The sequence below is a fragment of the Lipotes vexillifer genome, unplaced genomic scaffold (assembly GCF_000442215.2).
Source record: "Lipotes vexillifer unplaced genomic scaffold, Lipotes_vexillifer_v1.1 scaffold4, whole genome shotgun sequence".
NCBI classification, from domain to species: Eukaryota; Metazoa; Chordata; class Mammalia; order Artiodactyla; family Lipotidae; genus Lipotes; species Lipotes vexillifer.
Genome location: NW_006785876.1, coordinates 4,921,835 through 4,936,499, shown reverse-complemented (window position 1 = coordinate 4,936,499; position 14,665 = coordinate 4,921,835). Strand labels below are relative to the sequence as shown.

The 14,665-nt window shown below is 40.3% G+C and overlaps 1 protein-coding gene across 1 annotated transcript in view; it reads left to right on the top strand.

Moving 5' to 3' along the window:
* XPO5 (exportin 5) overlaps window positions 1-14,665 on the top strand; it is a 45,771-nt gene that overhangs the window by 369 nt on the left and 30,737 nt on the right. Inside the window, exons 2-11 of the mRNA XM_007458318.1 lie at window positions 1,455-1,576; window positions 2,498-2,570; window positions 3,679-3,816; window positions 4,202-4,384; window positions 7,318-7,344; window positions 7,889-8,074; window positions 8,712-8,788; window positions 12,045-12,144; window positions 13,038-13,121; window positions 13,739-13,864. Coding sequence (XP_007458380.1) covers window positions 1,455-1,576; window positions 2,498-2,570; window positions 3,679-3,816; window positions 4,202-4,384; window positions 7,318-7,344; window positions 7,889-8,074; window positions 8,712-8,788; window positions 12,045-12,144; window positions 13,038-13,121; window positions 13,739-13,864 — 1,116 coding nt within the window. The remainder of the gene's footprint in view (window positions 1-1,454; window positions 1,577-2,497; window positions 2,571-3,678; window positions 3,817-4,201; window positions 4,385-7,317; window positions 7,345-7,888; window positions 8,075-8,711; window positions 8,789-12,044; window positions 12,145-13,037; window positions 13,122-13,738; window positions 13,865-14,665) is intronic.

Sequence of the window (14,665 nt, the reverse complement as noted above, 5' to 3'; positions counted from 1 at the left end):
CCGCCTTCTGTGGTCGCCGCGCGTGCCCTTCTCCCGGGACGCTGTCGTCCCTAGCTCTCTGTGGCCGTCTCATCTCACCACCACTTCCCACTGCCCTCTCCTCCCCCCTCGCCACTTCTGTTTACTCTTCGCCGTACCACGACCCCCTCCACAGCGTGCTGCACCCACTTTATTCCCCCAAACCCCACATCCCTGCATCCCCTCGCTTTCCCGTGGCGCACGTGTCCAACCCGTCCCCAACACCGGCCACATTCTTTATAGTCTCCGCTGCACTAAACGTTTCCTTGCTGACCCACTCCTGACCCGCCCTAACCGAGCTCCAGCCCCTCTAGTGCCCCTTTACTTAATACCCTTACACCTCTCCATAACCCACTTCTGTGTCTTGGGTCTTTCTGGCCTAATTTTCACCCCACCCCTCCATGTTTTTTATTGTGTGATATTCTTAGGCTGTTTTGCGCAAAGATGAACTTCTACCACTTACTTTGCATTTTAACAAGGGTCTTTTGGTTTCCTGAAAGTAGTTTTCTTGACAGTAGGATGCTCTGCTACCGGGACTGACTCTTGTGGTGTAATTTGGGAATGCTAATACAAAACCACTGGGGATGCTAGTACAATTCGAGTTTATTCGCCCATCAAACAATGTATGTGGGCTGTGAGAAATGACCTCTAGGAAGAAATATTTGTGCCGTGTGTATTTTAAGAGATGTAACTTCATAAAGTAGAGTGAGCATCACTTGGAGGAAACTTTACAATATATAGATGTATGCCACAGGATTTGGAATCAGAAATATTTGGGTTCTATTAGTTTCTCTTTTACTATGAAATATTAAAGATATACACAAAAGTAGAATACTGCAATGGTCTTGTGTATACCCATCACCTAAACTCAGCAGCTGTAAAGATTTTACCACATTTGCTTTATCCCTCCCCCCACCAAAGGTTTTTACAGCAAATCCTAGAAATTGTCATTTTACCTGTATACTTCAGGGGTGTATCTCTAACAATTTTTTACTCATTTATGTCAGATTTATTTTTTCTAACACTAATTGGCTATTGCATGGGAAATCTGGAACTATCAAAGTGAAAGGAATGTATATCAGTTCTTTATTCATATAATATTGATCCAGATTTTGCAGCTTAAAAATATAGCTCAGGGGGGCTTCCCTGGTGGCGCAGTGGTTGAGAGTCCGCCTGCCGATGCAGGGGACACGGGTTCGTGCCCTGGTCCGGGAAGATCCCACATGCCGCGGAGCGGCTGGGCCCGTGAGCCATGGCCGCTGGGCCTGCGCGTCCGGGGCCTGTGCTCTGCAACGGGAGAGGCCACAGCAGTGAGAGGCCTGTGTACCGCAAAAAAATATATACAGCTCAGGTTGGAGTTGAAGATGAAGTTTTCTTTTTTTAGTCCACACTCTCTCTTGGCTCCTAAGGGAAACACTAACTTTTCTTCTTTTCAGTTTTGTGAGGAGTTTAAAGAAAAGTGCCCTATATGTGTCCCTTGTGGCTTGCGGTTGGCTGAGAAAACACAAATTGCCATCGTCAGACATTTTGGCCTTCAGATCCTGGAACACGTTGTCAAGTAAGGAGCTTTTGGACCTTACCACTGAAGTGTGTGAGAGAGCAAATCTTTATTTAGTGTATAACTCATAGAGGTACTCTTTAGGTGAGTAGAAAAGAGCAATCCCCAGGGAGAAAGGAATGATTCCTGAGAGGTTATCACAACCTCACGGGAGCTCTCATTCAGAACTTAACCTTTCTCAAGTTTCTTCATCTGTGTAAAGTGCATGGTACATACTAAGCATTCTGCAAGTATTAGCTCATAGTCATTTAGCTAGCATTTATTGAGCTCCTAATATATGCCAGCAGACCTCAGAGGTTTTTTAGAATAATGCAGTGTATAGGTAAATGAATCTCTGATTAGCCAACATGCCTTTAATTTCTTTTCTTCTTTTTTAAGTTTGAGTGTGAATGGCAAATTCTAAGCAAGATTATATGAGAATAACTGAAAACCCTTCCTAACTTGAGTCTCCTACTCCCAGTGCCTTTTAGAAGAATCAGCTTTTAAGATTTAGCCACAGTTTTTCTGGAATTGTGCTATTACTTTCCAGTAATTTGGGAATTACTGAACTCAAGCCAGTTCAGAAAGGAAGTTAGTGTTTTCAGATTCTATTTTCTGAAAATCAGCTACATTGTTACAGTTGTCCCAGGTACATATTTGCTTTTGGTCTGTCAAGAAAATCAAGGAGAAAAGCTCATCTGTGCACAGATCCTGTGTGGATTCTAATTAATGGACGACTGCCTATATAAAAGGCTTTTTTTCTGTTAGCATTTTGGTTAAATGTGGACTGTTTCTGTCCATTCTTTGAAGGATACCAAAATCCAAAGTATAGTTTCTTAATGAAATCACCAGCATAATTTTAACACAGGAATCAAAGCTAATCTCTTCTGAAGAGAAGACTTCTAATTTAGTTCTGTTGACTTTATGCATTTTGGTGGCCAGGTTTCGGTGGAACAGCATGTCTCGATTGGAGAAGGTCTATCTGAAGAACAGTGTCATGGAGCTGATTGCAAATGTAAGGAATGGTTGGTTGGAAGTCTTGTGTTTCCGAGGTAGTTTAGACAAAGTGTGACTTTTCCAATGTAGCATTTGTGTAAAAATTCACTGCTCCTACATAGGTCAAACAGCATATGCTTTACATAATGTTAAATGTTACCTTCAAGATGAAAAGAACCACCATCACTAGAAATCACAGTTCATCACGTTTCTCTTAACTGGATTTAATCGATCCCTTATGTGTTGACTTTTTAAATTGTGTTGACTTTTCATAATTTTTAAAATTATGAAGACAGGGCAGAGAGATTAAACATTTTCAGCAAATGAGTAAGAGTCTTAGATTCATCAATTCTAAATTAGATTACACTTTGCTCTTTGTTGCCTTTTATTCTAAAGTGAATTACTTTATGATATGAGCAATAAAAAATATGCTGAATGAGTTTGATTCAGGAGTTAGAATATGACTTTGAATATGTTTAGAATCCATAGCCTTTTATGTTCTGTTTCACAAAGGGCATGAAAATGGGAATTCACACCCCTTTACGTCCCCAAAGTCTAGTGTTGTTAATAGAAGAAAAAAAAAATTCCCTTCTAAATTATTAACTTAGCTAGCTAAGGATTTGTATTTTATTAATTCTGGGGAAACTTGATAGAAGTCATAATTCATTAGTCTTGATATCAAACTTCAGAAGAGAGTCCCAGTAATGGTCTTTCTGTATCTGCTAATACTAGAACTCTTGGCAAAATATTCAGTTGCTCCTTATTGTCCCACTTTATCAGCCTCTCAGTGTGTTCCTTATTTCCATACTTTTCCACCCTGGCCCTCTTACAAAATGAAAACAGTCATTATGAGAGTCTCTTCAGTCTGTAAAGGAGAAGAGCAGTGATGTCTTCCTTGCTGCATGAGACAGCCATTTTATTAGCTGATGCAACCCTCTGTTAAGCTTTAAGTGGGAAGGGTGATCAGTGAGAATTCAGGACAGGTGACTCAGATAGGGAGAACAGGTTTGTTTATTCTGTTTAGTTTAAAAGTAGGCCTGCTCCTGAGTTTCGTACACTTTTGCAGCCCAGTTTTTTCCCTTGAATTCAGTCTTGCAGACCTCTTAGTATCTCTTATTCTTTTTCAGGGAACACTGAACATTTTGGAAGAGGAGAACCATATCAAAGATGTTCTGTCTCGAATTGTAGTAGAAATGATCAAGCGGGAGTGGCCACAGCACTGGCCTGACATGCTAATAGAATTGGACATTCTTTCCAAACAAGGGGTATGTAGTACAGCTGTATCAATTCAGGTTTTTTTTTGTTGTTTTTTTTGCGGTACACAGGCCTCTCACTGTTGTGGCCTCTCCCACTGCGGAGCACAGGCTCCGGACGCGCAGGCTCAGCGGCCATGGCTCACGGGCCCAGCCGCTCCGCGGCATGTGGGATCTTCCCGGACCGGGGCACGAACCCATGTCCCCTGCATCAGCAGGCGGACTCTCAACCACTGTGCCACCAGGGAAGCCCCAATTCAGGTTTTTGTTTTTGTTTGCTCTTCAGGGTTTTTTTGGTTGGTTTGTTTGTCTTGTCAGCAGAAAAGAGCCTTTGGTCATATTTATAATGAAAAGCATATTTCAGTTTCATTTAACTACCTTTTCTCTATTGGTATAGGAAACACAGACAGAATTAGTGATGTTCATCCTTTTGCGACTGGCAGAGGACGTAGTGACCTTTCAGACGCTACCCCCTCAAAGACGAAGGGATATCCAGCAAACGTTAACCCAGAACATGGAAAGAATCTTCACTTTTCTACTTAACACACTTCAAGAAAATGTAAACAAGTACCAACAAGTGGTAAGGGATAAATACCACCTCCCTAAAGTTCTGTTTTCTAATATGAGTGGGTTTGTTTGTTTTTTAAAGTTAATCCTTTAGCAAGAAACTAGGGTGTTCAGTTTAGAAAACGGAACGGCTATTTCATAAGCAAAAAAGAAACAAAGATGACAGGAAAAACTGGAATTAATTTTCTAAGAAGCTCAATTCAGTGAGTTTCCATACCTACCAGAAAAAAATAATTCCTTTTATAGTAAGAAAATTCCTAAGAAAATAGTATAAAAATGAAGGTTAATTTCTTTTTTTGTTTGTTTAATTTATTTTTAAAATTTTGGCCATGCCGTGCAGCTTGTGCGATCTCAGTTCCCTGACCAAGGATTGAACCCGGGTCATGGCAGTGAAAGCACCGAATCCTAACCACTAGACCACCGAGGAACTCCCCGTAGGTTAATTCTTAATATTTGAAACCCAGATTCCTGATAGGTCAGGATAGTATCCCTGTTAAATTTCGATGTCCCATTTAGTCTTGGTCCCTTTCGCAGTGGAAACTGTGCCAAGTTTTATTAATCTTGATTACATGATTCCTAGTTTTTCTTCTGCAGAAAAAGGCAAACCAGATACTGTCTTTCCAATCGTTGTCATTTTTAGCAGAGAGCTTTTAGAAGAAGGCCGTGTGAAAGTTAATCTAGTACTGTGGTTCTCAAAAGGAGGGGCGATTTTGCCCCCCAGGTTTTCACAACTAGGGGTTGCTACTGGCCTCTAATGGGTAGAAACCAGGCACGATGCTAAACATTCTATAATGCCCAGAACAGTCTTCCAAAATAATTTTCGGACCCAAAATGTCAATAGTATTGAGGTTTCAGAACCCTAATCTAGAATCCTCATACATGCTTATTTCACACACAAAAAAATCATTAAAATTTGGGTTGCCAGGGGTTTTCTGCCCCTGACATCTTCCTTAAGTCTATTTTCAGGGAAGCGCTAGATACTAACACAAATGATGACAAGGTACTATTGGTGTCAGGGTAGGGAGAAACTCACAATGAATACCTAATATATGCTATATACTTTTTCTTTTTTTTTTTTTTAACATCTTTATTGGAGTATAATTGCTTTACAATGGTTATATACTTTTTCTTGCTTTACATGTTATTTAATCCTCAAAACAATCCTAAGAGTCAGAAAGTATTGTCTCCATATTATGGATGAGGAAACTGAATTTCAGAGAATAATTATTGAAGATCCCCTAATTGATTATAGTAGTGGAATTCACGCCCCATTCTTTTTACCAGAATGCTCTTTCCCCCCAGATATCTCCCTGGGATTTTACAAAAGAAAATATCAAAGTATTTGCATTTAAAAACCTATGTGTATTGAGGGTGAAAGAGGTTGGGTTTTTTTTTTTGGCCGCGTTGGGTCTTCATTGCTGCATGGGCTTTCTCTAGTTACGATGAGTGGGGGCTACTCTTTGTTGCGGTGCACGGGCTTCTTATCGCGGTGGCTTCTCTTGTTGCAAAGCACAGGCTCTAGGCGTGTGGACCTCAGTAGTTGTTGCTTACGGGCTCTAGAGTGCAGGCTCAGTAGTTGTGGCGCCCGGGCTTAGGTGCTCCGCGGCATGTGGGATCTTCCTGGACCAGGGCTCGAACCTGTGTCCCCTGCACTGGCAGGCAGATGCTTAACCACTGTGCCACCAGGGAAGTCCAAAGAGGTATTCTTTTCATTTTCCCCTAGGAGATTTAATCCCTAAGAGACATGAACAAATTATGAATGCTTCAGTGCCCTAGAAATCTAGCCAACATGCCAGAGCAGGGCCGATTGATGATGGTCTGACACAAGTTAGAAGTACATCCACTGGTGTTTTTCTTTAGCCTTGGTGTCCATTGTCTCCATCTGTTCTACCAGGACCAGAGCACACCAAGGGACATCTCTTGTACCTGAAACTTCTCAGTTTCCTCATAGTTTCTTCTCTGCTTCCATCCCTTCACCTTCCCACCTAGGGAGTAGGCTGAATGGTAAACAAGGATGGGATGAGTAGGCTTACTCTCCCTGTCCATCACCTGGCGCCTGTACTGGTCCCAGGGGTCAGGAGGATAGGATCCGAATGGGAAAGCAGGATGTGTTGGAGGAGATGGTGAAGGCTGGGCTAAGCTGTTGTTGCCTGGATCCCTTTCCTTCTTGGGCAGCATCAGTAGATGCTGGTGAGAGGGTTCTACTCATCTCTGCCCCATTAACACTGCTCTTTGGCCACTGATGGTGAGGGCTTAATACTTGTTCTTTGTTAGAAAAATTACTTTTTGAAAGTTGAGAAAAGGAATTGTAAAACAAATCCTTTATGATGCTAATGGTGGTAAGTTTTCAAGTACTTCAGGAGTTGTTATTCCTGCTTGTAAAATTATAAATTGTATAATTTACTGAACAGACATTATTTTGGTCTGTTTAGCATTTAATATTTTTGTGTTTGCGGTTTTCCTACAGTTATGTCCCTACATACACGGTCATAAATTGTACTCATTTTAATTTTGTTTCTCGCTTTTTTCCATTAACCTTACATCATTTCAGTATATCTTTGCCAGTTATAATTTGTCTCTATTTTAATATAGAAAAAATGCTAATACTTTGATTTAAACTATATTTCTTTCATCACTAGTAATGTTGAGCCTGCTTCATTGTTCATCTGTTAGTTGTATTTCTTTGTAAACTGTGTGCGTTGAAACGGTCTTTGTGGATCTTAATGTTCTGGTAGATTTTGTCATATTGCTGAAACTAAAATAACCCGTCCTCCTTTGGGAGAATATCAGTTTTGTGTTCTTAGTAAAGTTGTCTTCTTCTCCAAGATTAAAAGTTGAGTATTTGAAAATCATTGTTCAAAGGGCCTAGATTATGGGGGTGGAAAGTTATTACATAGCCTTTAGCTCTTTAAAAACATTTAGATCCTTATACTTCTTTTCTTTCAGAAGACAGATAATTCTCAGGAGTCAAAGGTAAGAGCTCTTGGTGGAGTTGGAAGGAGGCTTCTTTGAGGCTTTCAGGTACAGGGATGCATATACCTAGTGGAGGGTGACCTCGGCCTTGGTTTTTTTTTTGTTTTGCTTTTTTTTGGCTGTGCCGTGCGGCTTGTAGGAGCTTTAGTTCCCCGACCAGGGATCAGACCCATGCTCTCAGCAGTGAAAGCAAGAAGTCCTATCACTGGACCACCAGGGAATTCCTTCAGCCTTGGTTTATTTGATCACTGAGCTATGGTGGAAGGGAGTTAAAATGATAATATCTGAGATTTCTTGAAGGACATAAAATGGCCACACATGCCAATATAGTCTTACTGATGGGCATCAAGAATGCCATCATTTGATAAGTGATTGTGTATCAGATGAAAACCTTTGAGTTGCCTATCAGTAACAGTTGCATGAGTACATTTTATTGTTTGTTTTTCTTTTTAGAATTAGAAAGTAGAAGGAGCTCGGGTATAATCAGAGCTTTCTTGTCTGTTAGTGAGGACCTAATGGCTAAAAGTTACTTCTTTTCATGCAGGCCCAAGCAAACTGTCGAGTAGGAATTGCAGCACTGAATACTCTAGCGGGCTACATTGACTGGGTGTCCATGAGTCACATTACTGCTGAAAACTGTAAACTCCTGGAGATGCTGTGCCTGCTTCTGAACGAACAGGAACTTCAGCTGGGAGCAGCTGAGTGTCTTCTCATTGCAGTCAGCAGGATAGTAAGTTACCACTTCAAACTGACTTTGACAGTCTCTGAGTGATGCATATGTGTGTTTAATTCCACGTTGTGGTGAAAGACATTTAAAGGTTTGGGTTTTCTTGTTTGTTTTTTTGTTTTACTTGACACCAACTTAATTACCTGCCTCCAACCTTTTGGAGAACAGTTTGCCGATATCCTAGGAATCCACTGTCAGGATATATAGAGATTTGTAGGGCTACTTGGTTCCTGAAAGAGCTGTGAATCTTGGTACTTCATGCTTAAGAAACTATATAAGCGTAACGTTAAACTTTAAAACTCACATAGTGTTACGTCAAAAGAATTGTAGAAGGTGACTATACTGGCTTTATAGCTGTCTTGGCTAACAAATGGGATTGTGACTGTTTTCTCCATAAGAATGTTATTTTCAGATGTAATTTGTTTTGTTTTCATATCATCATTATTGCCCAACACATTTTAAAATATAAGTCTTATCCAGGTTTGGATTTAAAGAGTTTTTTTTCAGTGTTCCGTTAGCCCCAGGGCTATGTGAGAAATTAGGAAGTCAGTATATTTGGTTTTATAGGTATAGACTTGTTAGTACTTGGAGGTTTTTAATAACATAGTTATTACCTGTGTTTCCCTAAAATCGGGTCTAGGGCAAGTTGGAAGACCGGAAGCCCTTGATGGTCTTATTTGGAGATGTTGCCATGCATTATATACTCTCCGCTGCGCAGTGAGTATCTTCTTTTCTATGTGTTTTCTAATTTCTTTGTCATTTTTGTATCTCACTTGGATGTACCTGAAGTTCCTGTTTGACTGTTGGCAGTCAGTTGACTGTGTTTTTAATAGGAAAATCAGGCACTCTTAAAGGGACTGTTTCACCTTTTTGAAGATCTTATGCTGGAAATAAGTTATGGCTGTTGACTCAGCATCCACTCACATTCACAGTTTTCCACATTCTCCCCAGACAGCTCATCTCCTTGGTTCTCTTTGTCTGCTTTTTTTTTTTTTTTTTTTTTTATGGTACACGGGCCTCTCACTGTTGTGGCCTCTCCCGTTGCGGAGCACAGGCTCCGGACGTGCAGGCCCAGCAGCCATGGCCCACGGGCACACGGCATGTGGGATCTTCCCGGACCGGGGCACGAACCCATGTCCCCTGCATCAGCAGGTGGACTCTCAACCACTGCGCCACCAGGGAAGCCCCTCTTTGTCTGCTTTTGATGATCCCTAAGCCTCCTAGTAGCCTTGGTGACTAGGCCAGAGAATGCTCTGATCTGACCAGAGTCTGTCCCAGGGCCTTCCTTGATTGCAGAACTTGAGACACTCCTCCCTCTCTCCTTGTCAAAGTAATCAATGCCTGAAGTGCTGAGGCTCTAGGAAGCAGCAGGAACAATGTGGTCAGTGTGAAATATGTGTATAAATTCTGTAAAAACGTTCTATGTTCTGAAATAGTGGCTTCTGCTTATTTTCTTCTAATCGCTCTGAAAAATGTTAAAGCATTTCCTGATATGTATTTCTTACCAGGGAGTCAGGTAGAACTGTGTATTACAGTAGTTGAAACTGTCACAGCACCCATTTTTCTTCAATACTCTTTCTTCACTTTTGGTGCCAGGGGCAAATGAAAAGATGTGAGACACAGATATATTACTTAAAATTTCTTGCTGTCCATTCTAACATAGCTTTTATGATGGCTCTTTCCTGTGGATACTACAGGTTTGTCTTTAAGGAGTCCTGTTAATTAAATTAATAACATGTCTTTTGGGTGGCCACTGTAGTTACTGTTTCCAGGGCCCATTTCTTAATTCCCTAGAGACACTGAGGTGTTCCATCTCCATTTGTGCTACTGGTACTGGTTAGTAAAGCTGTGATTCAAACTCAGACTTCAGAGCCTGCACTAGAAACCATGATGCCACGCTGTCCTTCAACATCACTAGAGCCTAGGTCTTTCTTACCCTGAGGCCCGTGCTTTTTATGTTATACTGTACTGCCTCCAGAACACGCTAATATGGCTGCTGTCCACACCAGTCCTTATTAATTCTTTTTTTTTTTTTGCGGTACGTGGGCCTCTCACTGTTGTGGCCTCTCCCACTGCGGAGCACAGGCTCCGGACGCGCAGGCTCAGCGGCCATGGCTCACGGGCCCAGCCGCTCTGCGGCACGTGGGATCTTCCCGGACCGGGGCACGAACCCGTGTCCCCTGCATCGGCAGGCGGACTCTCAACCACTGCACCACCAGGGAAGCCCCCTTATTAATTCTTGTTAGTGCAAATCGTCCTACATCATTGTAGGTCAGGTTTTGCCACCAAATAATCTTTTTTTTAATTTAAAGGGGTATTTGCATTCTAAAATAGCACATAAGTGATTACTGATCTGAACTAAATGACTTGGAGAAATGAGATACCAAGTTACGTTTTTAATACCATCTTTGAAAAAAGATTTTGTTTTTTTAGAGCAGATTAAGGTTCACAGCAAAATTCAGGGGAAGGTACAGAGATTTCCCATATATTCCCTGCCCCCACGCGTGCATAGCCTCCCCCATTATAGCCATCCCCTATCAGAGTGGTACATTTGTTAGAGCTGTTGAACTTACATTGACACATCATAATCATCCAAAGGCCATAGTTTACCTTAGGGTTAACCTTGCTGTTATACATTTTATGGGTACATTCTCTGAGTTTCAACAAACGTGTAATAACATATATTCATCATAATAGTATCTTACAGGTTTTTCACTGCCCTAAAAATCCTCTGTGCTCTGCCTGTTTATCCCTCCTCTCCCACCCAAACTCCTGGCAACCACTGATCTTTTTACTTTCTCCATAGTTTTGCCTTTTCCAGAATGTTGTATAGTTGTAATCATATAGTATGTAACCTTTTCAGATTGTTTCCTTTCACTTAGTATCATGCATTTATAGTTCCTACACATCTTTTCATGGCTTGGTTAGCTCATTCCTTTTTAACACTGAATAATATTCTGTTGTCTGGATGTACCAAAGTTTATTTATCCATTCACTTACTGAAGGACATCTTGGTTGCTTCCAAATTTTTGCAATTGTGAATAAAGCTGCTATAAACATCCGTGTGTAGGTTTTTGTGTGTTCACCTCCTTTGGGTAATTACCAAGGAGTGTGATTACTAAATCATATGGTAAGAGTATGTTTAGTTTTGTAAGAAACTGTCAAACTGTCTTCCAAAGGGGCTGTACCATTTTGCATTCCCACCAACAATGAATGAGAGTTCCTGTTGCTCCACATCCTCACCAGCATTTGGTGTTGTCATTGTTCTGGATTTTGGTTATTCTAATAGGTGTATAGTGCTATCTCGTTTTAATTTGCAATTCCCTGATGACATTTGATGTGGAGCTTCTTTTCATATGTTTATTTCCCATCTGTGTGTCTTCTTTAGTGAGGTGTCCATTAAGGTCTTTGGCCCATTTTTTAATCAGATTTTGTTCTTATTGAGTTTTAAGAGTTCTTGTATATTTTGGATAACAGTCTTTTATCAGATGTGTCTTTTGCAAATATTTTCTCCTAGTCTGTTACTTGTCTTTTCTTTCTCTTGATTATAGTCCTTTTGATTTCGTCAGTGGTGTAAGGAATTACTGTATGCTCCCCTAGAGATCTCTCTAAGTCCTTCCTCAGTATCAACCAATGTCTTTTTGTGCAGTTTTTATGCATATAAGTATATATATTGCTTTGTGGAGTCATGCTCAGAGTTTACAGTATTATCCCAAAGTACTCAAGGACTGCATTACCCAAAATTAGTGTGTCTCTTGAAGGATGAGATGGCATTGAACCCTATTCCTCATCGATCTTTCAGTGTTTGGTTGGAGGTTTTTGGGTTGGTTTTGTTTTTTGATTTTTTTTTTTTTAACTTTAATAATCAACTGAAATTTGAATGTTGGAGCACAGACCACATACAGCTCCATTCCATGGGACTCTCTTTGGTGCTCTTGATGTGCTGCTAATCACACTGTTTTCTCCTCTTCAGGACTGCTGACGGAGGAGGCTTGGTAGAAAAACACTATGTCTTCCTGAAGAGACTCTGTCAGGTGTTGTGTGCGCTGGGCAATCAGCTGTGTGCATTGCTGGTGAGCACTTTCTGGAGAGTTTCAGGGCCATTTGAGGAGAGGATTTAGAAAGTTATATTTGTGTAAGGGGTGACACATGCTATTGATTTTAGCCTGAGGGGGCATTTCCATACAGATTATTTCTTATAATTCTATAGATTAAATTATTTTAATTGAGTTTGAATGATATAGATTTTTTTTAACAAATCAATTATTAATGTCAATAGTAAACATTCACATCTGTTATTCCATCTGTTATAACATCTGACTAAAGTCAATGTTGCTACTCCTGTTCATTTTGGTACTTGTAAAACTTCAGTCTGCCGAGTGCATTACCCTTTAAAGTCCTATTAGGTCATGAAACATTATGGATTTGAATAAAGAACACTTTTCCCAAATCTAAAGGATGTATTATTAGATCATAAAAGAAAACTTTAGTCTGACTGACCTGGAATTAACTGTCTTTAGGAAAATGTTTACTACTCAGTCTTAAGTGTTAAAAGGATATTGGTACAGACATTTGCGCTTGATGTTATGCCTTTTTGTAGTGGCTTGAATGGCTAGAGAGGATGGAACTTCAGACATAAGATGTGTACCGTCAAGGGGTTATTTAATAGGTTAGGTCACAGAGATGTGACAAGAGTAGATCTGAAGAAATATACGGATTTCTGAAATCAATACTCTTGTTTTACTATTTGACCACAGAATAGGTTTTAATGATGATGGTTAAGGAGGTAAAACAGCTTTCCTGTGTTTTAGCCCTTGAAATGATGCCTTCCTTAGGCCACAAGGAAGTATAAAGTCCTTTCAAACCTGAAATTTTTGAGGTTATAAGTTGTCTGTATTTGTTACTCCACTCTCTACCCTGACCTCCCCATCAACCTCGTTAATGTAGTGGTCTTTTTGTCCTACAGGGTGTGGATTCTGATGTAGAAACACCAGCAAACTTTGGAAAATACCTGGAATCTTTTCTGGCTTTCACAACTCACCCAAGTCAGGTAAACTTTATGGAGGTGACTTCTCAAAATTTTAGTTAGGTAAATTAAAATCAAGCACTATGGCCTGAAGTAATTAGCAGCTGAAGTACAAAATGTGACTCTTAAGATCCTAGGGAATAACTGTAGTAGCATTTCATTAAGAAAATTGCTGAGTCTTCTTCCTGAGCTAAGCATTACAGTCTAGGTCAGCAGTTACCCCTCAGGTAGTGTCATTCTGATAAGGCTCAATCAGATATGAGGTATGTCCCAGGCGATTTACCACTAAAGACGTTTTAAATACAAAGTCTGATTAATTGTGTTATTATAAAATTAAGTTTTATCCAATCCAAGATTTTCCCTGTAATATCATCCTGAGGTTCCTGTATCATTTCTTGCATAAAACACAAAGTGGTAGAATTCAGCTCATACTCTGGGAATTGCACCTGACCCAGTCTGTCTTATTAACATACAGTCCATAGTGAGCAGTCATTACTGCTGTACTACAGTATGGGCAGTTTCAAAGTATTACAGATATTTATTTCCATGGAAAAATATAGTGGATAATTGCTGAGCTAAGTAATAGTCTTGGTATATAAAACCCAAATCCTTAAACTGAGTTTTTTCTTTTTTCCCTTTAGTTTTTGCGCTCTTCAACTCAGATGACTTGGGGAGCCCTCTTCCGGCATGAGATCCTATCCCGTGACCCTTTGCTATTAGCAATAATACCAAAATATCTTCGTGCTTCTATGACTAACTTGGTCAAGGTATGCAGTGGGAATCTAAAACGTGGAATGTCAGTGAATACACATCATAAGACTTAGATGGCATCATTGACAGCCCTGTCTTGGTCACTAAGATCCTTTCCTTGGGCATATTAGTCTTTCATTCCTCAAGAAGAAATATCTACTCTTTCATATTTTGGAGCACTTATATGCCAAGTATTGGGCTAAGTGCTAGGAAAAAGAAGGGATAGGATGAGAGCAGTGACAATGACCATACAATATGATCATTGCTTTTCAGAGGTTAAAAATAGAAAGGAGGGTGGAGTCAGGGAGACTCCAAGAGGAAGTAAAGTCTGACTTTCTGAAGGCCAAGTGAGGGTCAGGAAGGTGAATGAGAAGGGGAGAATGGAAGCAGATTGCTCATTACCTCAATAGAGAGTTGTTTATGAACACTGAGATCTGCTCAAGGCTCTTGCAGCTGACAGATGCTTCATCTTGATTTGTAAAATCAGAGAATAGGACCCATTCAAGGGTCCCCTTATTTCCTCAGGGAATTCACCTAGCACGTTGCACACCATCTTCTAGTTCTCTGCCATCATGGTCTTCAGTACTTTTTGAATGAAACATAAAAAGTTACATGCTCATTTCCAGGGTTCAGCATTTAAGAAGACAAATTGTTTCAACTCTTTTACTTATTGCAAGCTGTATCAGCACTTTGTTTTGGGACATCTTTATACTCAAAGACCCAAAACTAATTCCAGAATTTAATTTTCCCTGAGGAACCTGGAAGAGAGTATCAAATAAAAAATGTTCTCTTTCTACCACTCCCAGGATTATTCCTGC